The sequence below is a fragment of the Solanum tuberosum genome, unplaced genomic scaffold (genome assembly GCF_000226075.1).
Source record: "Solanum tuberosum cultivar DM 1-3 516 R44 unplaced genomic scaffold, SolTub_3.0 scf00099, whole genome shotgun sequence".
In the NCBI taxonomy this organism is placed as follows: Eukaryota; Viridiplantae; Streptophyta; class Magnoliopsida; order Solanales; family Solanaceae; genus Solanum; species Solanum tuberosum.
This window is the reverse complement of record NW_006239023.1, coordinates 1,567,168-1,591,346: the sequence shown is the minus strand read 5'-3', so window position 1 is coordinate 1,591,346 and position 24,179 is coordinate 1,567,168. Positions and strand designations below refer to the sequence as shown.

The following is a 24,179-nucleotide window of genomic DNA, read 5'->3' as shown; positions in this document are numbered from 1 at the left end:
TAAAATTAACGCCAAAAAATCACAAATAAATATAGTAACCTTAAATTCAAAATTTTCAACCATTTTTTTTAATTTTTTTTTTTAATAAATTACTCATTTTCGAAATTTGCTGGAAAAAAAAATTAAAAAAAAATTGTTGAAATTTTTGAATTCAAGGTTACTATATTTGTTTGTGATTTTTTGGCATTAATTTTATATTTTTTTTCAGATTTTTCATATTTTTTATTAATCAATTATCATTTTCGGGATTTACCAAAAAAACAAAAATTTAAAAAAATTGTTAAAATTGTTGAATTTAAGGTTACAATATTTATTTGTTAATTTTTGGCATTAATTTTATATATTTTTCCTATTTTTTATTAATCAATTACTAATTTTCGGGATTTATCGAAAAAAATAAAAATTTAAACAAAATTGTTGAAAATGGGTTGGGTAGTTTATTTAAAAAGGTGGTTGATTTATGGGTTGGATTAGGTGTTTATGGGCTCGAATTTTTTAGGGCATTATTGATCCCTTTCCATTTTCATATAAATGTCATGTGGTAAAGTTAAAATGACATGACAATTCCATGTGACATTTAAAGAAATGAAAAATAAGTTGGATAATGTCCAGCAGGCCAACTAACGCCCATAAGGGCATATTTAGACCAAAAGTTGGACGGCGAGGGCATGAGTGAGCCAAACTTTTAAACGGAGGGTATATCTAGACCTTTTCAAATAGTTTAGGAGCATATTTGACCCTTTTCCCTTAAAAAAAAAAAGCATGTGGCTTGAAATGATATATATATTATTTGTTTGGTATAAAATTTAAAAATATACATATAAATTATTAAAACATAAAAGTCTGATTAAAAAAATAATTATATGATTATAAATTATTTTATTAAATAAAAAATAGTTTCTCTTATATAAATTAAAAAATAAAATATATCACGAAAATTATGAATTTGTGATTAAGTACTTTTTTATTTTTATTTTTTGTGATATCTAAGTGTAACTAACACTCTTTTTTAAGAAGTTGAGAAGTACAAGCATTATTTATGTTGGAAAATATCTTGAAATTTGAATTTGTGGTGTGAATGTGTCGATAAATAAAATAATAAAGTCGCACTAAAATAATATTCTTTTAGTAGTTATGCCCCTTATGGAAATCAGTTGACATGTACGTTTCGACCCCTCATGACACGTTATATGGAACAAAAAGATAATAATATTTTTTTGTTTTTGCTTCAATCAACAACCCATTTTATGTCTTCGTATGTATAGATTATTGTCTCTGTTTTAATTTGTGTGGATCTCATTAGAATTTGAATCAAATAATTACTTTTTATAATAATTTTTTTTTATGTCTTTTAAATAAATATTTTTCCGCTAAACTTAAAAGTTTTGACACTCGGAATCCAATAGTGACGGATTGGTGTATTGTTAAATTATAAGTGGCTTAAGGTTATTGTCCCAGTTGGGTAAATTGGTGAGGCCAAGTGGCAAAAATTTGTGTGACAACTACCTTGTGATATGTTGGAGGTCTTAAGTTTGCCATTTGCTCGAACTCGTCGCACTGGACTTTCTCATATAATTTGCAAACTATCACATAGAAGTGGGATTTTACCCATACACATCCAAAGTAGCAATCTCCTTGTCATTAAAAAAAAGTTGTGTAAACTACTAGGTCATCACTGAGACATTCAAGGTCAAAAGTCCCTTTTTTTCAAACTGTTTTTATTTATTTATTTATTGAGTGTGTGTGTCTGTCTATAGTATAGGTCGATGCATATGGTTTTAGTATTACACATTCACTCTGCAACTTCCTTATTATTTCCATCTAAACAACCATTATGGGCCCAAATGGACATGAGAAATAAGGCTGAGATTCTTCTCTATATAAACAGAACTATGAGCTGCATCTTTTACACAAATTCTATAGCCCATCTTTGCAAACCTTTTCCAAAACAGAGCATTTTATTAGTAACAAATTGAAAAACAATTCAACTTTGCACTTATAATCCCATGGAAAATTTACCTAAATGTGGAGCTAATTATGTGCCTCTTACTCCTCTCACCTTCTTAACAAGAGCCTCCAATTCTTATGCCAACCGCACCTCTATTATTTATGCCAATGTTCGCTTCAATTGGAGGGAAACCCATGAACGTTGTTGTCGCCTTGCTTCCTCCCTCCGCTCCTTAAACATTGTCAAGAACGACGTGGTAAGTGTATCAATCGATATGAGTAATTCTTATATATTGTGAGATTATGGTCATATGTGTTAATGAGGTTTAATTTTATAATCATATAGGTCTCGGTCCTTGCACCAAATGTACCGGCCATGTTAGAAATGCATTTTGCTGTGCCAATGGCAGGGGCTGTGCTCAACGCCATCAATACAAGGCTGGACGCTAGAAATGTTGCCCTTATTCTCAAGCACTCAGAAGCCAAGATCTTTTTTATCGACTATGAATACATCGACAAAGCTAAAAAGGCCATTGAAATACTAATGTCTGACTTTCAAATGCCAATGCCTCTAGTTGTTGTCATTGATGACCTCGATTCCCCTACTGGAATCCGGTTAGGGGAGCTCGAGTACGAGCAATTGGTGTTCCAAGGCAATCCTAAATATGTCCTTGAGAATATTGATGATGAATGGGATCCAATTACTTTGAGCTATACATCAGGTACAACTTCAGAGCCAAAGGGAGTTGTGTACAGCCACAGAGGTGCTTTTTTGAGCACTTTGAGTTTGATTTTGGGATGGGAGATGGGTACTGAGCCTGTCTACTTATGGTCCCTCCCTATGTTTCACTGCAATGGTTGGACTTTCACCTGGGGAATAGCTGCAAGGGGTGGGACCAATGTTTGTATCCGCAATACGACAGCCCAAGAAATCTACTCCAACATAGCGCTACACAAAGTAACGCATATGTGTGCTGCACCTATTATTCTCAACATAATCCTTGAGGCCAAGCCACACGAGCAGCATAAAATAATGACCCCAGTACAAGTTTTGGTGGGTGGTGCACCCCCACCAGCACCACTGCTTGAAAAAATCGAGAGGGTGGGGTTCCACGTGGTCCACGCCTATGGGCTAACCGAGGCTACTGGACCAGCCCTGGTGTGCGAGTTTCAAGCCAAGTGGAACAAATTACCCTGGGAAGAACAAGCCAGGTTAAAGGCAAGACAAGGGCTGGGCATACTAACACTTGCTGATGTTGATGTGAAGAACTTCAAGAATATGGAAAGTGTGCCTCGTGATGGGAAAACAACAGGGGAAATATGCCTGAGGGGAAGCAGTATCATGAAAGGGTACTTAAAGAATGAAAAGGCAAATTCCGAAGTATTCAAGAATGGTTGGTTTTTCACAGGGGATATGGGAGTGATTCATCCAGATGGGTATTTGGAAATCAAAGATAGATGCAAAGATGTGATCATATCAGGTGGAGAGAACATTAGCAGCCTAGAAGTAGAAAGTGCAATAATGAAACATCCATATGTAATAGAGGCCTCTGTTGTGGCCATGCCACATCCAAGGTGGGGTGAAAGTCCATGTGCCTTTGTTATATCGAGGAAAGACTCAAACTTGAAAGAATCAGACATCATAGCACACTGTAGGAAGAACTTGCCGGGATTCATGGTACCAAAGAAGGTTCAATTTGTGGAAGAATTGCCTAAAACGGGAACAGGGAAGGTGCAGAAGAATCATTTGAGAGCAGTGGCAAAGACATTTGTGGTGTCTGATCAAACAAGCAAAAAATCAAACCAAGTCAAAAGGGAAAATCCTCGAGCATACGATCAAAGTCAGGAGCAGATTCTTGCTTTGTCTCGTCTTTAGTCATATAATTTTTTAAAAAGATTATAACACCACCTTCATATTCATATAACTGTCAAATTCATAGAATAAGAGACACATTTTGTTTATACACTGGAGATTCATTTTGGCAGAACTAGTGCCTCGCAAATTAACAAGTATTACTGTATTTAGCATGTACGTTATTTATTCTATTTGCCATGTAATTTAATCATATTTGTAATTAAGAGGTATTGGTTATTGCGGATATGTAACATGTCGTGATGGTACAAAAATATTTTGAATACATCGTCAATGTGCAGAGAACTTAAAAACCCATAGTTCAAATTATTTTATTTTTTGGTCTGATTACAACACAACACAATGAAACTAAAAACGCTTCAATTCCAAACCAAACTAATTAGATAGACAGAGTCGGCTATATGAATTCTCATTATCCATGCCAGAATAATCTAGTTGAAATCACGGAGTTGTACTAGTTTCTTAAACTTTTACTTCATCTTTAGGTGGGCCGGGTAACATCTCTGATTTCTTCATATTCATGAAGTCCAACACTTTGTTCCAAGAAGGCCTACTTGAAATATCCAAATACCAATCATGTAAACACTTCCTTTGAGTCACCAAATGTGCAAAGCCACCTTCATTCATCAAAAATCTAAGGCTAGGAAGGTGGCTTAGATCGGCTAAGGAGAAAAAATCTCCTGCTAAGTATTTACTCTTGGACAACCTTTGTTCATAGATATCGAACACTTTTTCTAAATTGTTGGCACATTTTTGTACCACGATCAAATCACTGTTGTGTCCCATTTTAGGGAATACGAGGAGTTGGAGTACCATGTTGTATACCAAGTCATTGTAGTTGTTGGATTCCACTTCTAACCATTGATCTACTAGAGCTTTTTCTTCCAGTGTGGTTCCTGTTAGTTTCTTTCCCTTGTCTTCATATTTTGCTGCATAGTACCTTATTATTGCTCTAGATTCTGTAAAAAATCAAAATGTAGATGTTAACATTTTTAAGTTTCCTAAATTTGAGCTATATATAAGCCTAACTTTAACATGAACTTATTTGAGTGGATCAAAATAGATTGAGTTAATAAATGAGTATATCAAAGATTTCATATTTTTCTGAGCGAGTTTCCCAATGGACTGGGCTGATTTTCCTCCTTTGGCCCATTAAGAGAAGCCCAACCTGATTCGGTAACCGATGTACTCAACCTCAATAGGCCAGTTGGGCCTGGCCTAGATGACATGATAGTTAGAGAAGAGAGCCTATAATATACATTACATTTAGATCAAGGAAATTGGTTGACTATCTGAATTGTCATGTGCTCGATCCCAACTTTGTCATGTATCTTTATCATTTTCCTTATCCCTACCCCCACTTTGTTTTAAATATAAAAAAATATTGCATGTAGAATGTTACCGAAAAGCCTGAAATCACCATCTTCAATGACTGGAACTTGTCCAAATGGCTGCAAGAATATTATAGTAAACAAAGACACATTAAACCAAGTACTAATATATAATTAACACCTCAAAGCAGTTAATTACTGTCCAATAAATTTTCCCTATAAACGTGTGTTTTTTCCCATTTATCACTAATTAGTAATTACTACTGCTGATTTTGAATGGGGGAAAAACTTACCTGTAAAATCAGAAAGTCAGGTTTTTTCTGCTGAAGAGAATCAAGATCGATATGTATAAGTTCATAATCGACTCCCAATTCTATGAGGCAAACCATGACCCTCTGTGGACATGCAGCCATTGCTGAACCATAAACTTTCACTACCATTTTCTTTTTTTTTTCTTGTGAAATCCTTCTACACTTTGTTGAAATTTCTAATAATTTTCTTATTTATGATGACTATATACTCTCCTTAAATAGACAATTTCATTTGCATGAAAGATATAAATATTAAAGAAACAAAGTATTGGAAGTTGTACTTGTCATGTCAGAATGAGGTCATGTTAATATTTTTTGTTACGTTCAGTTGATGAACCACAGTGTATTTGAGCTGTACTAGTAGAAAGTAATGTGCTTAAAACAGTTGTACTTGCTGCTTATATGATTGTACTCAAATTTGATGGACTTGAATATTTAACAACAATTTTCTTGTATTGGGGGTTGGCACGTGAAGATGAGCACCAACCAGTACGTGGTTGAGTGGAAAGTCCCACTTACCAAAGGACTCAATTAATAATTTTGAGTGTGAAATATTGGGTGCATCGACCCAAAATAATAATCCCTCTGTCCTAAAAAAAATAAAAATAGACAAGTAATTAGAGACAGAGGGAGTATTAGAATTACGTAGGATAATTACTATCTCTATTTTAATTTATTTGTACCACTTTTCATTTAAATCTGTTAAAAAAATAATGACTTTCTTTTGACAATTTTTTAGTTCTAATTTTCATATGAAATATTTAAGGTCACAAGATATGACTATAAATTTAAAAGTCTAATTTACTTTCTTAAATTGAATTACATGGAGTATTTGAGAGAGTAAAAATTCCTATAAAATATAATTAAGACGTTAATATATTGCCATGCATGATGTAAAGACTCTCATTTAAAAGGACCGAAATCTTCGTGGTCTTTTTAGTGCTTCTTTAATTTCTTGAATAATTAACTCAATTAGCCTTCTTTAAGCTTAGTCACAATAATGGTAAAATAATAATAACAATGATGATATAACAGTTTATTTATCACTAGTTATATTTTTAAAAAGACATTTGAACTTTGCGAATTTCTATTATTATCTCTAAACAATTTTAAAGTGTTCTAAAAGATTTGGCTGCGTCAGTGCCTTCCCGTGTAGAGCCATTTATAGATTTATTATTTGATACTTTTTTAACAACTTTTGTAAGCAACTTTGTCGTTGTTGGATTTTGTCTCCCTATTCTGTAGCAAGCTTTCATCAACTTTGTTGACCAATTCTTGACATCTGTTCGATTTATTTTATTCAGATTCATTTAATCTACTCAACATTATATTCTCAAGAAATTAAGAAAGATCTTTGATAAGATTTTCTTTCATTTGTCAAATATAAAGGGTTAATTAGCCAACTGATTTTCGGAAATAATTCCAAAAATATATAATGTTGCAACTTTTATTTATAATTAATTTTATGTGGTTACTGTTCCAACTATTGATTTTCTCCAATTTGTTGATCTTTTTGATTCAAAAGTTGCAGTAGAATACTTGTTGAACAAAAGATGATATGGAACTCCTTGTGATATATCTATGCAACACCGGCACGTAGTCTTGGGATCAAAATTTCTCTGTACTAAATGACATTGTCTATGAACGTCTTCACCTGATTTGATTGATTCGTTTGAGTTATCAAACCAATTAAATTGAATGTATACAAATTTTGATTTGATTCGACTAGTTATGACACTTTAACATACCAAGAAATATTGCATATTGAATTTACAATCTACTTTTGATGATGATGATACACATGTAGCAAAAGATAGCTCATTTATAATTAAGTAGCTGATTTTCTTTAGTGTACGTATAGGCCTCTAATTGTCTTTCAAAAACTTCATTCATGTCTTTGCTAGTGGGGAAGAAGTTGACTTAGGGGGCACTAGAGATCTTGCATAAGCAATGGGCAACGTCAGAAGCTTCTTTGGCTTGCTCACATAAGCCCTCCTTGTGAAGTTGTTGTAGTCGTTCGCTTCAATCTCGTCCAGTATCTTGCGATATAACAGCAACGACGCCAACACCTGCAGTAACAAAAAATAGTCAGCTCATTCTTCATATTAGAACAAAGATTCACAATGTAAGCTCAATGCAAAATAAGACCATCAATGCATAGGCATGACGCACGCTGTTCAAGCTCTCTTTCCTCTCTTCTGTGATGAAGGAACATGTGATTTAGAGGATTTAAGAACTAGAAATCAAAAACTATGATACCTTTCAATGTCTACTAGTTAGTCCGTACTAACTTAGCCAAATGAGAGGAAACTATTTTTGAACTGAAGCCTATTCTGTTTTGCATAACAAAAGTGATGGAATGTGTCACTATAAAAAACTTAAGTTCATATTGTTTTTTACCTCACTACCACAACAATTAACAATAAAAGAAAAAGTAGCAGATACGTACGATCAACTGTAACTTTATGACTACTTACCGGCCATCTACTAGCAGAGCTCAGTTCTGTGACACCTTTTTCTGCCTCATCAAAGAATTTCCTTGCCCTCTGAATTTGCTTCTTCATAAAGATCCTCCACTTATCAGTCACTCTTCCAGCAAAAATGTCTTCATCGGAGAGCCCTGCCTGTGCTAATTCATCTTGAGGTAAGTATACTCTTCCTCTTCTTGCACTGTACAAAAAGAAATATGTTAAGGCATTTTAAGCACTTAACACATTGTACTTCAAACTAAAGTGAAACAAAAAGAATGGCAAAGTCGCCTGTGAATTTTTAGAAACAAAATGGAGCAATAGGAATTACTCTGTACTTATATCTGAGAAATAGACAACTCTTTCGATATATTTTGGCATGTTACTTAGGAAATGATCGATGTGAATTAAATATAGCTTCACACTTACTCTTCTCCTACATCTCTGAGTATATTGGTTAGTTGATTTGCGATCCCTAAAGCCAAAGCTGCGTTATATACACTCTCTGTCGTTGCCTTTGATTCAGGTGCAATGCCCATAATTGGAACACTCATCAATCCTACTGTACCAGCGACATAGTAACAATATAGATATAGCTCATCAAAGTTGTTGTATCTGGATTTCCACAAGTCCATACGCATTCCTTCAACCATATCTCTGAATGGCTGCACCAGGTAGATGAATAATCAGATACTTCACATGGAGAGGTTATTAAACACAAGATAAACGTCAGCCACCAGTGATAGCAAATGAAAACTAGTTGCCTAATTTGCTACTAATAAAATAACAAATATAAGTAGATAATGATATTAGAAAGAGATAGAAATACAAAGAAGAGAAGTATCGAATTCCACAAGTACTTGCATCAGAAAAGCACTCAGCAAAAGAGAATAGAATCTGAATCTGGAGAAGATAATGGTGATAGAATTAGAGAGACTAACCTGAATATCAACAGGAAATTTGGAAACAGTATCGGATAAAGCTGCATCAAGCATATCAAATGGCCGCCCGTTGAAAATATCTTCCAGCCTGGCCTCCCACCTATCTAAAGCTTGTGGAGTTATGTGTGATGCATTAGGGCCATCAACAAGCTCATCAGTTCTCCTGCACCACACTGTTTAAAAAGAACACAGCTTTCAGACAAGAAGGTCATTTATAAATATGCTTAACTTGCTTGAACTACGCATAAAGAGCATAACTACCGGCCAGCGAAAAGTTGAAATTATGTCAAAGATTCCCAAGAAAGCTGATAAAACAAACAGTTAGCATGTTACACTTCTGTGGATCCAGTCTAATAATTTAGCATTTCTTCCACTAATTTTGACTGTTGTATATGGTATAAGAAATTAGATCTCTTATCTTTATGCATATAATAATGTTTCACAAGCTAGTAGAGATCAACTTGCACCTATAATATTCCATGTCTAACTAAAATATAATTCTCTTTTTATGTCCTCAGTTAAGCACAGATATAAACATAGAAATACTATATGTCTTGAAAGTTGAAACATCACCATATATTGCCCAGATAGCTCTTCTTCTGTCTGGAGTCATTAGCATGGTTCCTAAATAAGAACCAAACAAAAAGATTAAATTCTGTCTTCATCAACTAATACCTTAACCAAGATTTTGTAAACTAAAGAACAGATAAAAACAAAGGCTGAGACTGACCTAAGTAAAATGTCTTAGCATACTCTGCACATACTTCGCCACAACGATCATATGCTTCACTCAACAAGCCCAAATTACCCGGAACAACAATATCCGGCTTCACTTCTATGTCCTCAGTAGATATCAGATGCCTCTTCACTAAAGCTGCCTGCTTCAATACCACCTCATACACCTTTTTCTCTGATGACACAGCCATTTCTCCAGCTGGACTAGCCACCAAACTGGACTGTACAGAAAAACTCCTTCCATTCTCAGTTCTTGATCTTCCTAAACACGAATATCTCAAATCTGCATTTAAAAACCCAAAATTCCACTCCTGTCTCCCACCTTTCTTGAATCTCCCTTTCCACATCGAATTCCTATTCGGAGATGGGAACCTGGATGATTCCAAACCCCGGTTCCCTTCTCGGACTGAATCCAAGAATCCTGTCCCATTTAAGACCTCAGAATTCGGAGAAACAACCCACAACAAAGCAACAGACATGCTGAAACAACAGACAACTCAGGTAGCCTAAAACAATTCCCAAGTTTTTGTCTTTCCTTTATGTTACCTTCTCACCTCAGCCTAGTAGATACCCACTAGAGTCTATCCACTAATTTCAAACAATATCAACGATTATAAAAATCGCATAATAAGAAAGTTAACCGACTTTGGCTTACACAAACAGATGTATAATGCACTCACTCATCAACAACAACCAAAAACCTTGTCTTTCTGAGTTTCTGCACAATGAGATAAACCAAATATACACAATGAGATACAGTTATGACCACTCAAAAATCATAAAGATTGAAACTTTATCAACAAATTTAAATAGGATCCCAATACCAAGAATCAAATCAGCAACAGCACAAAGCCAATTACTCAACTCACCTCAAATGAATATGCTTTTTCACACTTTTTTTCAAGTAATTGGAGCTTACTATATATAGTCAATTGGATTATAATAAGCTCCCTTTCTAACTTTGATACACGTAGAGACTATCTAGAAAAGGAAAAGGGTGTTCAAATCTTTAATATTATATTAAGGAAAAAATAAACAGATTAATAATGACAGGTACAGGGGAATTTAAAGAACTAACCTGCGAATAGCAATAGAAAGAAAGCTCCAATTAGTTGAACAAGGTTCTTTTTTTTAACACATCAACGTCAGTTGAAAGAAAGTTAAAACAAAAAAAAAATGGTGACCTTGTTTCTGCTGATCACAAGAATTTTAGCAGCATTTTCTTGTTTAACTTACTACTATATATTTTTGAATAGTTTAAGACCATTCAATTTTTTTGTTTTTTGTTCACTCGTGCTGATTAGAATTGAGTGATTCAGATTCTATCTCCTCCTCTTCCTAGTTTCCACCTTTTATCCTTTGGTCACACTAACATTAGTTGTTGTTTTTCAAGTCTGGAAACAGACACGTAAAATTTCACAGTTTCTTTCACCAAAAAATGTAGTTCAGTGGATGTTATAATTTCTCCCTTAACCAGAAGTGTTGATTCGAGTTTTGGAGAGTGCACGTTACATATATTTGACAAAATGTAACATTATTTCAAAGTGAAAGTATTAGAAGTTTGGTTGATTAAGTATAGGAAATTGACCCTGATTTCCACTTTTGTGCTGCACGAGCTAACTAACTTTCGCGGGCATTGATGATATTATACATAAAAGAGCCCACACGAGTCTAACAAGTTGTAACTACATTAAGTTTCCAAATAATAAGTGGAGAAGAATAGAGATCATAGTCAATAATTTTAATTTCTTGATTATCAATAAAATGATAAAGTTTAGAGTGCAATATCAGGCTCAACTCTCTTAATTTGCATGTCAATAAAATTCACATATTTAAAAATCAAAAATACATAATGAAAGTCACAATTTTCATAATCAAGAATATTATAATTTGACTTGGGAAATTGAATTATTTTTATTTTTATTTTGTATTTTGACACGTGGTAGGATGGTTCCCTAAAATTATATGTTAACTCTCTTTCTGTAATTGCAAAATATGAGCATTATTGAGTCCATTTACATATAAGTTATATTAAGTATTATTACCAACTTTAGTAATGGGGTAAGAAGATGTGTGCAAAGAGGACACGTGTAAATCACAGTCCAATCAGTGGAAGATAACGTTATCAAAATAAAAGTGGGCAAGCTGGTTACGATGTACATGTGGCAGTTTTTAATTGGATGAAAAATTCTTACCTGTAACCCAACTATGAGTCGGAGCGGGCCCACGGACTAGAAAGTGCCTACTCCTAATCAAGTGGACTGTGGGTCCTACCCTTGTGGGACATACACCAGAAGGTACGAACCTAATTTGTCTTAATTTAATAAGAGGGTCTTTAATTTTTTCCACTTAAAATAGGATCTTTAATTTTTAAGCTTAAATCTCAAAATCGTTGATCTTTAGTTTTATCTTTGCGAGATTAAGTGTTTCCTTCGTTTCAAACTTATTTTGACTTAATACGAAGTTTAATAATATATTATTTTTTTGAATTTTATGATTTTAAATTAAATATATATCAAATTTTTCTTTAATCCTGTAATCTTATCATGGTTAATGAAGAAGAACTATTTATGCCTCATTAATAATTAATATAATATGAAAATGAAAAATATAATCATTTCCAATCTATCTCTATTTTACTTTCTACTCTCTATATTTAGAGAGTGAAATAGAAAATGTGCTCTCTATTTTATATTTTTATTAACACAAAACTAAGTTAAGTAACTCTTTGAGAAATTTACCCACCCTATTTCTATTTCTTTTTATGCACATTATTCCCTTTACGTAGAAAACATGCAATACTCTACAATCGATATTCCTAAACCATTTATTTCAAAATAATTTGCATTTTAACTACTACTTTTTATTTGCATGATTCTAAAAGAGTACAAGCCAACAAAAAGAAAAATACTAGTACAAGTCTATAAAGTAGGCTCTCCTTAACTTTGTTGAAAAATAGAATGATCCATTCGGGCAGAAATAATATCAATATAGGTTTATTGGATGCACCTTTAATTTGTTACTATATGTTATTTACGTGCACGTTTCTATAATTCGTCTCACTAAAAATTTTAATTTTCTCCTTCAATATTATTTAATAAATATTTATGAATTAAATATTTTTAGCTATAGCCTAATTTTACTAAGCAGACCTTTTAAAAATATATTTCCTCACAAATTTAATAATACTTAATTCGCAAGATAAGACTTTTATAAAATTTTATCTTAAAATATAACTTTTGTTATTCAACCTATGTCTTATGTTATAACTTGTGTCATTGAGTTATGCCTTGGTTATAACTTGTACTATTATATTTATGCATTTGGTGCATAATTTGGCTATAAATTTATGTCCGTGAACTTAACTTCTTTTGTCTTCGAGCATATAGCTTATATCGTTCCACTTATGTTTGGGGTATAATCAGTGGCGGAGTCATAATTTTTAATAAGGAGTGTCAGTGTTTGTAGTAAAAAAAAAAGGGCAAATTACAGAAATCACATATTTTTAAAGCAAAATTACAATTTATCCCTTAAAAGTTTATAATTACATAAATCCCTCAAATGGATACAATAATATAAGCGTTGATACATTAATCTGATGCGCGAGATACATTAATCGTTAAGTAAGATACATTACATTTTATACATGATACACTAATCCGATGTGCGAGATACAATAATATAAGCGTTGATACAATAATTTGATGTGCAAGATACACTAATTTGATGCGCGGAAATGAGGGATTTTGGAGATTTGTAAAACTTATAAGGGATAATGGTAATAAGTAAACTAAAATGTGAGATTTCTGTAAGTTTTCCAAAAAATAATTATGAGGCTAGTTGGGCTTGAACTCAAGCCTCAAGAAATTTTCACAACCCCTTAATCACTATACTAAATCTTGAACTTGTTCTAAGATATGTCAATACTTGTATATGTATTTATTAAATTAAAATTGTAGCTCTGTAATTTTTCGATAAAGGGGTGTCGCTAGGGTGGCTCCGCCGATGGGTATAACCAGTGTCATAAAATTTATGTTTAAATATAATTTATTCTTCAAATAGTACAATGAAAATGAATTGTGTAGAGGCAATAGTTTAGATTATTAAGTTTTTGTCATATCATAGCTACTACATTTACTCTAGATTGATTGTGTTGCAAAAGTTTGTTGATAAATTAATACACAATCAATATACAAAATAAATAAGAAAATTATAATATAAGAATTTAATGATGATGATCCATCAATATTTTTCCACAAAATTATTTTACAATTTTTTTTCTAAATGAGGTCAAAACTTAAATAGAAACATAAACATATATTGAGAAATTGACATATATAATAGATAAATAAAAGAAAGATATAAAGTAATGGAGTTGTCATAGTCTATTTTAACTCCTTTGCAAGGGAGGAACGAGTCGCTTCCCTCACCATCAGCTAGAGCACAATCTTCGCTGGTCTCAAGGTTATCAACAAGACAAGCCCAATAACATGGCTCCGAGTTCTTTCCTTACTCAAACGTTCATCAAAAGAAAAGTCAATAATGCATATTTTTGTATGATATATGTAAAAATATACATTTTTGATATAAAATAATGTATAAATTTTATATATTTGTTTAAATTGTAATTAATTTTGGCCAACTGGCTAAATGTGTAACTTGCCAAATCATCTTTGTGCCATTAGCTTTTGGACTTGGGCCCCATTAAGCTGGATTGGCCCAGTAAATGAAACAGTAATCCAATTTGGCCATCAGCAATTTCTCTAACAAAAGAAAAGGAAAAATCCTCAGTTCCACAGCAAAGCCGCCATGGAAGAAGCTGAAGAATTGAAACTGAAGAGCTTCCTGAAATGGTCAACGGAGCAGGGAATCTCAGATTCTCCTTCAACTTGTACAACCCAATCAGATTCATGTTTGGGAAACACCCTTTGTGTCTCTAATTTCCCTAAAGCCGGAGGGTACGCATTAATCACAACTCTTATTTTTATTTTTTTTGGATTTTGTTATATGAATCTGATGAGGAATGAATGATTTTTTCAATTGATGAAGGAGAGGTTTAGCAGCAGTTCGTGATATTAAGAAAGGGGAATTGATTCTTAGAGTTCCAAAGGGAGCGTTAATGACTAGTCAAAATCTTATGAAGAACGATGAGGCATTCTCCATTGCTGTCAAGAATCACCCTTATCTGTGCTCCACACAGGTTATTTTTCTCTTTAATATGGAGTATATGAATTTGAACTTGCGTTTTGCTTTGTTTTGGACTAGAGGTAGGAACTTTATGTTTTTGGAGTTTTATATGATCACCTAGTAATATGAATTTAACTCAATGTAATTGTTGTACTTATAGGCTGGATTTTTATGTTGAGTCTGCAGTTTCTTCAAGTGTTTATAGTTAACGCTTTGCACCAGTTGGTTGTGCAAAGTGAATCAAATCTCCACCGTCAGAGTGTTTAACACTTGTTCTACTCTAGTGATTTGTTTGGAAAGTAATGATGGTTTCATTCAATTTCATGTTTATGTTATTTGATCTTATTTTTACTGCAGATATTGGCTGTTGGATTGTTAAATGAAGCGAACAAGGGGAAGAGTTCTAGGTGGTGGCCCTATCTAAAACAGTTTCCCCGCAGCTATTACACACTTGCGGATTTTGGCAAATTCGAGATACAAGCATTGCAAGTTTGTAGCAATCCCTACAAGTTAAAATGTATTTCATTGTTGGAAAACACTTCTTCTGTTCACTGCATTGCTAATGTCTATCATAATTGACTGAAATTCACCATAAAAGACTTCATCTTATATATCTCCACTGCTTTTAGATTGATGATGCCATATGGGCTGCACAAAAGGCTTCTCGGAGGGCTGAAGAGGAGTGGAATGAAGTGACTCAGCTTATGCATGAACTGAAGCTCAAGCCACAATTCCTCGCTCTTAAGGCATGGCTCTGGGCCTCTGGTTCTGTAAGTATGGAGTGAACTCAAGTGCTAATCTGGAATAGTGCTATGTCATTTCTTACTCTAGTGGTCTGATTAGAAATCCCTAATTATTGCAAGATTCAAATGCTGTGTTTGATTCGTGATCTATCTATCACTCTGTCTGTCTTCATTCACAATGTACTTGAGCACCACTGTCTATCAATTAGACAATTTCTTGTCATATTCATGGTTTAACATGAAAAAAGTTTCTTACTGAAGATCTCCTCGCGCACCATGCATATACCTTGGGATGAAGCTGGATGTTTATGCCCTGTGGGAGATTTCTTCAATTATGCAGCACCTGAAGAGGAAACATCTAATTATGAAGATCAAGGTGCTGGAAAGCCTTATTCTTTGCAAGAAAACGGTACACTTAAATCAGAAACTGAGTTGGATGCTGCCGCTAGGCTAATAGATGCTGGATATGAGAAAGACGTTTCTTCATACCATTTCTATGCTAGAAGAAACTACCGGAAAGGAGACCAGGTAATTCTGAAATGCCTCCTTCCTTTTAATACTTCTTTTCTTTATGTGTGGCATTCCGTAAATTTATAGAAGTGGTTCCTTTCCATTAATAAGTTGTGAATGCTCCATTACTTGATATTCAGGATATCAAAAGAACTACAAAAATGAACAGCGCTTGTATTGCATCAAATGTCCAGTGTCATTAACACGACAGTTCGCCATCTCATTTTGAATTATTTTCTAGTTTGAAGGAGTTGCACTGATCCCACTAGCTTGATTGATTACTGCAGGTTCTTCTAAGCTACGGAACCTACACAAATCTGGAGCTTCTTCAACACTATGGATTTCTTCTGACTGAGAACCCAAATGACAAGGCCTTTATACCTTTAGAACCAGATATGTATTCTCTCTGCTCATGGGATAATGAGTCACTATACATTCATCCAGATGGGAAGCCATCCTTTGCACTACTATCAACATTGCGATTCTGGGCAGTCCCTAAAACCAGTCGCAAATCTGTTGTACACCTTGTTTATTCGGGGAACAGACTTTCAACAGAGAGTGAAGTTGTTGCAATGAGATGGCTAATAACGAAATGCAGAACCGCATTGGAAGTTCTTCAAACAACTGCTCCAGAAGATTGTAAGTTGCTCAACATCCTAAATAAGTTTCAAGATAATCATAAATTCCCGGAGATCAAAGAGATGCCGCCACCACTTGCTAGTGAGCTTTGTGCTTTTATTGAAAAAAACAAGAATGTGGTCAGTGAAGGAATTTGCTCCATGTCATGTGTAGCTAGAAGGTCCATTGAGAGATGGAAATTAGCTACTCTGTGGAGGTTTCTCTACAAGCAAATACTTTGCAGTTGCATTATACATTGTAGTGCTGTAATTTATTATTTAGGGGTCGATCGGTAGGAAGTATTAGGAGAAATAATTCATATATTATTTAGGTATGGTATTATTTAGGACTTTTGGACCTAAGTATAACTAATTCATAGATTATTTATACATTCTACATGGTATTGTAGGATGCATTACTAATACCTTCCATTAGATGGTATTAGTAACACATATGATTTAATATCATGAGTCCATGACATTAATCTATGTAATGACAAAAATATCCCCAAAATCATTTTGTTTAGATTCTTGATTTTATGTTTTATATATGTACTAGTAAATATATTTAAATAAATAAGCTTGTAAATTTTATTATTTAGAGAGAGTTGTTTGCTACTAAATAAATGAAATACAAATCAATACAATATTTGAAATGTGAGTTGTTTAACATTTACTTATTGAAAAGACAAATATATCAACACACGACGTTTGTGATCTTAATTAAATATGTTATTGTTGATATACATGTGGTTTCTAAGTATTTGTATTTTATACGATTTATAAAATGTGTACATATTAAAATTACAACTTGTAATTTTTATGTATAAATGTAGATTATTTATTTGACTTTACTATTATTTACCGTATTTTCGATTTTAAAACAAGATGATCTATCTTTTTTAAAATTGAAAATTGACAGTAATTTACTAAGATGACAATTATTTACCCAAATAATTCAAGTTAGATAATAGCAAACATGACAACAAACTTGTTCTTCTCCAAGCTAGTTAGAAGGCCATAAAAAAATAATATGGTCTGACAATTATCTACCTTGACTTGATTACATGAAATAGAAAATCTCATAATAATTCAATGCTAATCTTTTTGTAGAGTTTTAATCTAAATACAAGTTGAGCTGGGAATCAATAAACCAAGCATGTGATAAAAATAAACCATGCACTATTAATTTGTGTATTACTAATCCCTAAGTCACTAATTCCTGATTTATTTACCAAACGACCCTTAGTATCTCAAACGACCCCTTATAAAATTTGAGAAGAAATCCAGCTAAGAGTTAAATTAAAGGATGGTTTTTGATAAATTTCCTCTTATTATTTTCAATTTCAAGTTAAATAATTATGTATACCCCATAGCTCATAGGTAGTGAAGGGACCAAATCTAATACTTAAAACGAAACTTACAAGCTTAAAGTGGGAACAACATAACTTTTACTTAAACTCTATGGACTAAAATGTAATTAAAAAAACTAGTATCAAATTAACAGTACGCGACCTGGCAACTTCACACAAAACTTATAGCAGTAGTCACATTGCTCAACTATAAACCCTAGAAGAAATGTTGAGAAGAAGAATCACTTCACTACTATCATCGTCTACCCTCCAAAATGTTCCAATCTACAGCGAACCCATCAAGATTTCTCATCACATATTCACATCTTCACAAAAGTTTCCATTTTTGCAATTTTCTCAACGCCCCATCTCCAGCATTGGATCGTTGGGGTGTCAGTTTCGCAGAGCTTACAGTCTTCTGAGCCTAAATGATTTGCAAGATAACAAAGGTGCTAGGAAGCAGAAGACTCGTAAGGGAAGAGGTATTGGGTCGGGTAAAGGAAAGACGGCGGGTCGAGGACATAAGGGTCAGAAAGCTAGAGGGACATATAAGTTCGGGTTTGAAGGTGGACAAACCCCACTTCGTCGCCGTGTGCCTAAACGTGGGTTTAAGAACCCATTCAGTCTCACATTTCAGGTATTTTTACTCTTGGGTGGATTGGGATTTCTGTTTTTGGTTTGATTTCGTGCTTATAGCTGGGATCACGTCAAAGTTCAATTTTTGATTAGTCTGAACGTTCTCTTGAAAAATGTTACATTAAATAACATTAAAATGATTAGATAGAGGGTAGAACATTCATTGAGTAAATATGAGATTTCACAAATTAGTTTCTAGTTGCTTGCTGATAGAGTAAAGGAATAATTGTTCCATAACCAGGGTTCTACTTTTTGTTAATGTATGGAATCAATAGAAAGTAAGACATGTGAAATGGGTGTGGCAGTTCGGAAAATTTGGTAGTTTGTATGTGTGTTATGTGAAGGTCGTACTGAATTAGCCATTTGGTGTTATCTTATTGCGTCTGTTTATACTTTTTAGCTTTGTAGTACTTACTTTTTGTTACGTATGTAGTACTTATTGCAGCTTTCTTGATTTCAGACTCTGTAGCTTCTTCTTTCCTAGAAATGATATTGTTGTGTAGTGATCCAGTAAAAAGGGTAGGTCTTGACTCACTAAATCCATCTGTGATCTTAAGCTCTTCAAGTTGTAGCTTTTGATCACTCTGTCATCAATCAGAACTTGTCCCTTTATTGGATCATAGAATCTGTCTATCAAGCCAATAATTCCAGAACCACTTTGCCCAACAAGTAGTACTGTTTTTCCAGATTCGTGCCTGGGTAGATTGATTGATCAGGCTTAGAAGGATGATAAAAGAAGACATTCTTCAGCTCTATCTTTCCTCTTTATACCTTTGTGACTTAAAGCCCTTCAGCATTCTCAAATTCAATCTCAGTTTTCGATCGAAGATGGCATATACAGATGCAATGGCACTGCTACCTGTTGCAAAGTCAGAAGTCATACTTTCAGAATCTGCTATATTTTTCCCGGTACTCATCAAAAGGAAGAAAAGTTGAAACAGTTGCTATGAACTGAGTAAGTTTTTGTCCATTAGTCTTCCCCCATAACAATATGTTAGGGCAATGGCAGCTGCGGTTAGAAATTGAGAGCAAAACAAACCAGCACCAGAAAGTAGTGACTGTCTAATATTTTCTTTTCCTGGGCTTCCTGAGATTTTTCAAAGAGGTCTAACATTCTATATTGAGAAGAGAAGGCTGTGATAGTCCTGTGATTGATCACTGCTTCACTTGCTAGCCTGAAGAAGCTTTCTAAGAGTAAAGGTTGTATAGATTTTACTACAACTTCTACTTAAATATGTTGTTAGCACCATACAGGTGCCATCAATTATCATGACAGGAGGAGGCACATCTTTTTCTTACTAAAATTCCCCCTTTTTTGGATGGTATATGGTAAATACGTCACTAATTATTTTGTCATTGAGTAAAGATATGTGAATATTTGTTTAGTTATTAAAACCACGATGGCTTTAAAACCTTGGAGTAATGTTAGTGGTTCCTTCTGATTAATTGTTCCTTGTTTATGTGCTCCATGCAGCCAGTTGGGTTGGGAAAGATTGCAAAGCTGATAAATGCTGGGAAGATTGACTCGTCAGAGTTGATCACAATGAAAACTCTAAAGGTAATTGTAGCTTATGGTGTAAGTATAGCTTTATATTGCTTAAGCATTTAGCACCTTCCTTTACAAATCAACTTCTTATGCCAATAGGATTCCGGTGCAATAGGGAAGCAAATAGAAGATGGAGCCAGGTTGATGGGGCGTGGAGCTGAACATATTCAGTGGCCCATCCATTTAGAGGTAATATTCAGTCAAGACTAATTAATATAGCCTTTTTTTATTCAATTTGGTATTCATTGTTAAAAAACAATACTCCCTCTATTCCATTTTAACTAAATTCTGAGGCAATACACACTTGGTAAGAAAAACATTGAAGGACATAATTTTCACTATTGTCCTTTGTGATTTCATAAATATAACTTTGCAATTAGTGGAAGTTATCTCCTAGAAAATATCAAACATCATTAAAGGGATAGGCGACTATAGGAAAAATTTCAAACATCCATCTTGAACTTTGAACAATTCAATTATTTTGAACAATGAAAACAGACCTGAAAATTCAATTAATATGGAATAGAGGGAGTAATTTTACATTTGGTAGTGCACGTCATATAGAGGTCATTTGGTAGAAATAACATTAATTACAGTTTGCGTTTGAGTTGCAAAGTGGTTCTCGACCTGTACTGCTATTTATAGTAAATGTGTTGCAAGGTATAAGTATTTGTAAAAGCTCATGTCAGTTTAGCACTTTCAGAAATGTGCTGTGTAAATATATTGATGGTGGAGATGGGATATTTTCTTGTTCCTTAGACATGGATATGTTTGGCATGATCCTTTTTTCTCTTTGTTTATGGTATCAGTTTATTGAGAATATGCATCACATTTGCTTGCTAGAATGGCCAATGATGTCTGTCATCTCAGTGTACTCATCCAACACTAACTGCTAATGACAGGTCTCAAGGGTGACCGCTAGAGCTAAAGCAGCCGTGGAAGCAGCGGGTGGGTCTGTAAGGAGAGTGCATTACAACAAACTTGGGTTACGGGCACTACTGAAACCTGAGTGGTTCGAGAAAAAGGGCAGGTTGCTCCCAAGACCAGCAAGGCCTCCACCAAAACTGAAGGATAAGGTGGATAGCATTGGGCGGTTGCCTGCCCCAACCAAGCCACTTCCTTTTGTAACTGAAGAGGCTGAATCCATGTCTGCTACCCCGGCTTGATAGTGACTAGCTTTCTTCATGTTTTATAGATCTAGGTTCCATTGCAAGGGAGCAGTTTTTGGCTTCATGTAGCTTCCCTACAGCCTTTATACTTGGTTTTGAGTGTTCCCCAATTGCCATAGATATTCAGAAATAAAATCTTTTCACTTGCTGAAGTTTTTGAGTGACCTTAAGTTCACTCAAGGATGTATTTTCATAGGTATTTCTGGATTCCGAACTATATAACTTTTGCTTCTTTAGATTGAAACCAAGTGTCTTAATATTTCATTCCAAAAGCAGGTGTATGAAGATGAAACTTTTCTCTAGAGATGGCATCTCTTTTCTTTTACATTCCAATGTCTACCTTTTCTATTGGTAAAGCTTTGATGTTCTGAAGATTACAATTTGTATAATTTAGAGCAAAGTGGACTAATTAATTAATGAGAAGATTGATTTCATCTAATGTTTGATTGGTCATAAGTTCTAATTATGGTGCCTCAATATATTGGCTGCTTTGCATTTATAAAGATTATGTGAAATAAGAAAGGAGAAAGCTCGAGAGAGTCATATCCTGAAGATCCTGCAATATATCTCTTGATTTCTTTCCTTAGATAGGATTCTTGTAACCTTATATATTCCTTCATATTCATGAATAGAATCATTAAGTTCTTCCAGTTCCGGCAGCCTGGGAAGAGATCTCTGCTGTTGCCTTCCACTTGCTGGCATGGTTCGGCAGATTTGATGCTGGCTTGCTGCTCCACCATTGTCTTGTCATTCATGATCCCTTACGTTATTCTTCTGGTGTTGAATCTCTATTTGAAGGTGTGCTTTTTCACTTTGTCTCGTTCACAGTTTCGTGTTATTGCCTTGGAACTGTTTTGGGTGAAGGTTCAGTTTTTTGGGAAGAAGCTGCTAGTTTCTTGAGGAACACACTAGTTATTTGCCCTCGTTGTCAGTTTCTTCACTAAACAGTGGTTGAAAATGTCTGATGATAAAGTTTCTCCCTCTTTAACATTATCCAAAATTACAGATTATAAATTAAATGGGTCTAATTATTTAGATTGGAGTAGGAAAATCAGGGTCTACTTGCGTAGTGTTGAAAAGGATGGCCATCTTAGTCAGGACCCTCCAACTGATGAAACTAAAAATGCTTGGATGAGAGATGATGCTAGACTGTTCTTGCAAATTATAAACTCTATGGACAATGAAGTAGTTGGTTTGGCTCATCACTGTGAATTTGTTAAAGAGTTGATGGATTATCTAGAGTATCTATATTCTGGCAAAGGTTGTGCATCTCAAATTTATGAAGTTTGTAAGGCTTTCTACCATCCCGAGAAGGAAGCTAAGACACTCACCATATACTTCATGGAGTTCAAGAAAATTTATGAGGAACTGAACATGCTTTTGCCATTTAGTACTGATATCAAGGTGCAACAAGCTCAGAGGGAACAAATGGCTGTAATGAGTTTCTTAGCGGGACTTCCCACTGAGTTTGAGACTGCTAAGTCACAGATACTCGCCAGTTCTGAGATCACTTCTCTCAATGATGTTTTCAGTTGGGTGCTGCGTACAGAGAGTACTCCATCCAATCAGCAAACCAAAGTAGCTGTTGCAAAAGGAGAAGAAAAAAATGATGCTAGAAGAAACTGTTTTGTGAGTTAATTCTTTTGGTTGTCTCCTTTTCTTAAACTATTTTGTGAATCCCATCTTAAATTCATCGATGGGACAATGGACATGTTATGTTGATTGCAGTTTCAGGCAATGTCAAAATGCTTTTTAGCTGGAAGAGAAACTAATGTTGAAGCTGCTGCAACATCAACAGATGAATGGGTGGAACAGTATCAGCCCGGTGTCTACGTAAGATTGACAATGCTGCCAAGTGGAAAGAAGGGACTGAAGGGATTTAGGTTCAGGTATATTTTCTTTCATAAGTTGTATGAAACACAAACTTCCACCTTTTCTGCTCTTATTAAGTCTTATGATTAAAATCCTCTCACTTTAAACATCCTTTGTTAGTATGTTAAACTGCTTACTAGATGTCTTTTTGATTGAATTTTGCAGTAGGAAAAAGTTTACTGTGAAGGAAGTAGAGAAATGGTGGAAAGAAAACAAGCTTTCTGTCTACAAGAATTATGATATTGAAGATGATTACAATGGTGGTTCATGTTAGACAAGTGATTTAATCACTTAATGTGCTTAATATGTGAGGAGAAAAGTGCTATGTTGTACTGCCTATGGAATATGTAAAGACTATCTTAAGATTAATTGGTATTATTTGAGAACTCTCTTTTCCCTAAATTATGTTTTTTATTCCAAATATTTTAATTCAAATTCTTCTCACTTAACTGTTTTGTGTCATTTTCAATATGTAAATTTTATTTCAAAAATTAAGAAACTGATGGCCAATTTCAGAAATTAGATGTTTTGATTTCCTGTCATATTTCCATATGTTAATAAGAAACCTCTTGATGAAATGGAAAATATTATCATATTGTTACACAATGAAAGGCAACTCTACCCATAACATTCTCGTTTGGTTGAAAACAAGTTATCCCGAGATAAGTTATCATGAGATAAGTTATTCCACTATGTATATGAATAACTTATCACATCACTAAGGGCTCGTTTGGTGTGAGGTATAATAATCTTAGGATAAAATATAAGATTATATTATCTCATGTTTGGTTGGAGGTATTAGATAGTTATTGGATTAGTTATCCCACCATTTTTGCCATAGTGATGGTATAAGTTATCTCATATACATAGTAGAATAACTTATACCAAAATTAGTTATCTTGGAATAACTTGTTCCCAACCAGACGAGGCTTAAGGTATAA

General features: G+C 34.1%; 6 protein-coding genes across 8 annotated transcripts; 4 read left to right on the top strand and 2 right to left on the bottom strand.

The window, feature by feature from the left end:
- Positions 1 to 1,892: 1,892 nt before the first annotated feature.
- On the top strand, positions 1,893 to 4,007 carry LOC102590201 (butyrate--CoA ligase AAE11, peroxisomal-like). Its single transcript, XM_006348124.2, has 2 exons — positions 1,893 to 2,204; positions 2,294 to 4,007. Exons 1-2 carry the CDS (start codon positions 2,007 to 2,009, stop codon positions 3,821 to 3,823), a joined length of 1,728 nt encoding a protein of 575 aa, XP_006348186.1. The 5' UTR covers positions 1,893 to 2,006; the 3' UTR covers positions 3,824 to 4,007.
- An 89-nt stretch (positions 4,008 to 4,096) lies between these two features.
- LOC102589882 (glutathione S-transferase F11) lies at positions 4,097 to 5,719 on the bottom strand. Its single transcript, XM_006348123.2, has 3 exons — positions 5,445 to 5,719; positions 5,223 to 5,271; positions 4,097 to 4,779 (listed from the first exon to the last, which is right to left on the bottom strand). The coding sequence occupies exons 1-3, from the start codon at positions 5,589 to 5,591 to the stop codon at positions 4,283 to 4,285; spliced, it is 693 nt and encodes a 230-aa protein (XP_006348185.1). The 5' UTR covers positions 5,592 to 5,719; the 3' UTR covers positions 4,097 to 4,282.
- A 1,420-nt stretch (positions 5,720 to 7,139) lies between these two features.
- LOC102589336 (phytoene synthase 2, chloroplastic) lies at positions 7,140 to 11,159 on the bottom strand. Of its 3 annotated transcripts, none has more exons than XM_006348122.2 (7): positions 10,685 to 11,159; positions 9,602 to 10,324; positions 9,445 to 9,495; positions 8,872 to 9,044; positions 8,360 to 8,595; positions 7,940 to 8,132; positions 7,140 to 7,531 (listed from the first exon to the last, which is right to left on the bottom strand). In XM_006348122.2, exons 2-7 carry the CDS (start codon positions 10,083 to 10,085, stop codon positions 7,352 to 7,354), a joined length of 1,317 nt encoding a protein of 438 aa, XP_006348184.1. In that variant the 5' UTR covers positions 10,086 to 10,324; positions 10,685 to 11,159; the 3' UTR covers positions 7,140 to 7,351. The 3 variants fall into 3 exon arrangements, with proteins under 3 accessions (XP_006348184.1, XP_015164579.1, XP_006348183.1); XM_015309093.1 differs by lacking the exon at positions 10,685 to 11,159 and adding an exon at positions 10,476 to 10,602; XM_006348121.2 differs by lacking the exon at positions 10,685 to 11,159 and adding an exon at positions 10,431 to 10,519.
- A 3,184-nt stretch (positions 11,160 to 14,343) lies between these two features.
- Positions 14,344 to 17,191, top strand: LOC102589016 (protein SET DOMAIN GROUP 40). The gene is made up of 6 exons (XM_006348120.2): positions 14,344 to 14,564; positions 14,656 to 14,806; positions 15,151 to 15,282; positions 15,423 to 15,563; positions 15,798 to 16,064; positions 16,334 to 17,191. Exons 1-6 carry the CDS (start codon positions 14,416 to 14,418, stop codon positions 16,958 to 16,960), a joined length of 1,467 nt encoding a protein of 488 aa, XP_006348182.1. The 5' UTR covers positions 14,344 to 14,415; the 3' UTR covers positions 16,961 to 17,191.
- A 1,001-nt stretch (positions 17,192 to 18,192) lies between these two features.
- Positions 18,193 to 21,668, top strand: LOC102588688 (50S ribosomal protein L15). The gene is made up of 4 exons (XM_006348119.2): positions 18,193 to 18,652; positions 20,126 to 20,209; positions 20,297 to 20,386; positions 21,100 to 21,668. Exons 1-4 carry the CDS (start codon positions 18,242 to 18,244, stop codon positions 21,361 to 21,363), a joined length of 849 nt encoding a protein of 282 aa, XP_006348181.1. The 5' UTR covers positions 18,193 to 18,241; the 3' UTR covers positions 21,364 to 21,668.
- A 1,404-nt stretch (positions 21,669 to 23,072) lies between these two features.
- Positions 23,073 to 23,614, top strand: LOC107060784 (protein Brevis radix-like 4). Its single transcript, XM_015309058.1, has 2 exons — positions 23,073 to 23,255; positions 23,404 to 23,614. The coding sequence occupies exons 1-2, from the start codon at positions 23,104 to 23,106 to the stop codon at positions 23,510 to 23,512; spliced, it is 261 nt and encodes an 86-aa protein (XP_015164544.1). The 5' UTR covers positions 23,073 to 23,103; the 3' UTR covers positions 23,513 to 23,614.
- The last annotated feature ends 565 nt before the right edge of the window (positions 23,615 to 24,179 follow it).

Excerpts from the sequence above, each read along its gene's own strand:
- LOC102590201 (XM_006348124.2), top strand. The coding sequence starts at position 2,007 with ATGGAAAATTTACCTAAATGTGGAGCTAATTATGTGCCTCTTACTCCT. Across the intron at positions 2,205-2,293 it reads ACATTGTCAAGAACGACGTG|GTCTCGGTCCTTGCACCAAA; the intron begins GTAAGTGTATCA and ends ATAATCATATAG.
- LOC102589882 (XM_006348123.2), bottom strand. The coding sequence starts at position 5,591 with ATGGTAGTGAAAGTTTATGGTTCAGCAATGGCTGCATGTCCACAGAGG. Across the intron at positions 5,272-5,444 it reads CTGACTTTCTGATTTTACAG|CCATTTGGACAAGTTCCAGT; the intron begins GTAAGTTTTTCC and ends ATATTCTTGCAG. Across the intron at positions 4,780-5,222 it reads TGGTGATTTCAGGCTTTTCG|AATCTAGAGCAATAATAAGG; the intron begins GTAACATTCTAC and ends GATTTTTTACAG.
- LOC102589336 (XM_006348122.2), bottom strand. The coding sequence starts at position 10,085 with ATGTCTGTTGCTTTGTTGTGGGTTGTTTCTCCGAATTCTGAGGTCTTA. Across the intron at positions 8,596-8,871 it reads AATTTCCTGTTGATATTCAG|CCATTCAGAGATATGGTTGA; the intron begins GTTAGTCTCTCT and ends TACCTGGTGCAG. Across the intron at positions 7,532-7,939 it reads GCTCTGCTAGTAGATGGCCG|GTGTTGGCGTCGTTGCTGTT; the intron begins GTAAGTAGTCAT and ends TTGTTACTGCAG.
- LOC102589016 (XM_006348120.2), top strand. The coding sequence starts at position 14,416 with ATGGAAGAAGCTGAAGAATTGAAACTGAAGAGCTTCCTGAAATGGTCA. Across the intron at positions 14,565-14,655 it reads AATTTCCCTAAAGCCGGAGG|GAGAGGTTTAGCAGCAGTTC; the intron begins GTACGCATTAAT and ends CAATTGATGAAG. Across the intron at positions 15,564-15,797 it reads GGCTCTGGGCCTCTGGTTCT|ATCTCCTCGCGCACCATGCA; the intron begins GTAAGTATGGAG and ends TTCTTACTGAAG.
- LOC102588688 (XM_006348119.2), top strand. The coding sequence starts at position 18,242 with ATGTTGAGAAGAAGAATCACTTCACTACTATCATCGTCTACCCTCCAA. Across the intron at positions 18,653-20,125 it reads CATTCAGTCTCACATTTCAG|CCAGTTGGGTTGGGAAAGAT; the intron begins GTATTTTTACTC and ends TGCTCCATGCAG. Across the intron at positions 20,210-20,296 it reads TCACAATGAAAACTCTAAAG|GATTCCGGTGCAATAGGGAA; the intron begins GTAATTGTAGCT and ends TTATGCCAATAG.
- LOC107060784 (XM_015309058.1), top strand. The coding sequence starts at position 23,104 with ATGTCAAAATGCTTTTTAGCTGGAAGAGAAACTAATGTTGAAGCTGCT. Across the intron at positions 23,256-23,403 it reads CTGAAGGGATTTAGGTTCAG|TAGGAAAAAGTTTACTGTGA; the intron begins GTATATTTTCTT and ends TGAATTTTGCAG.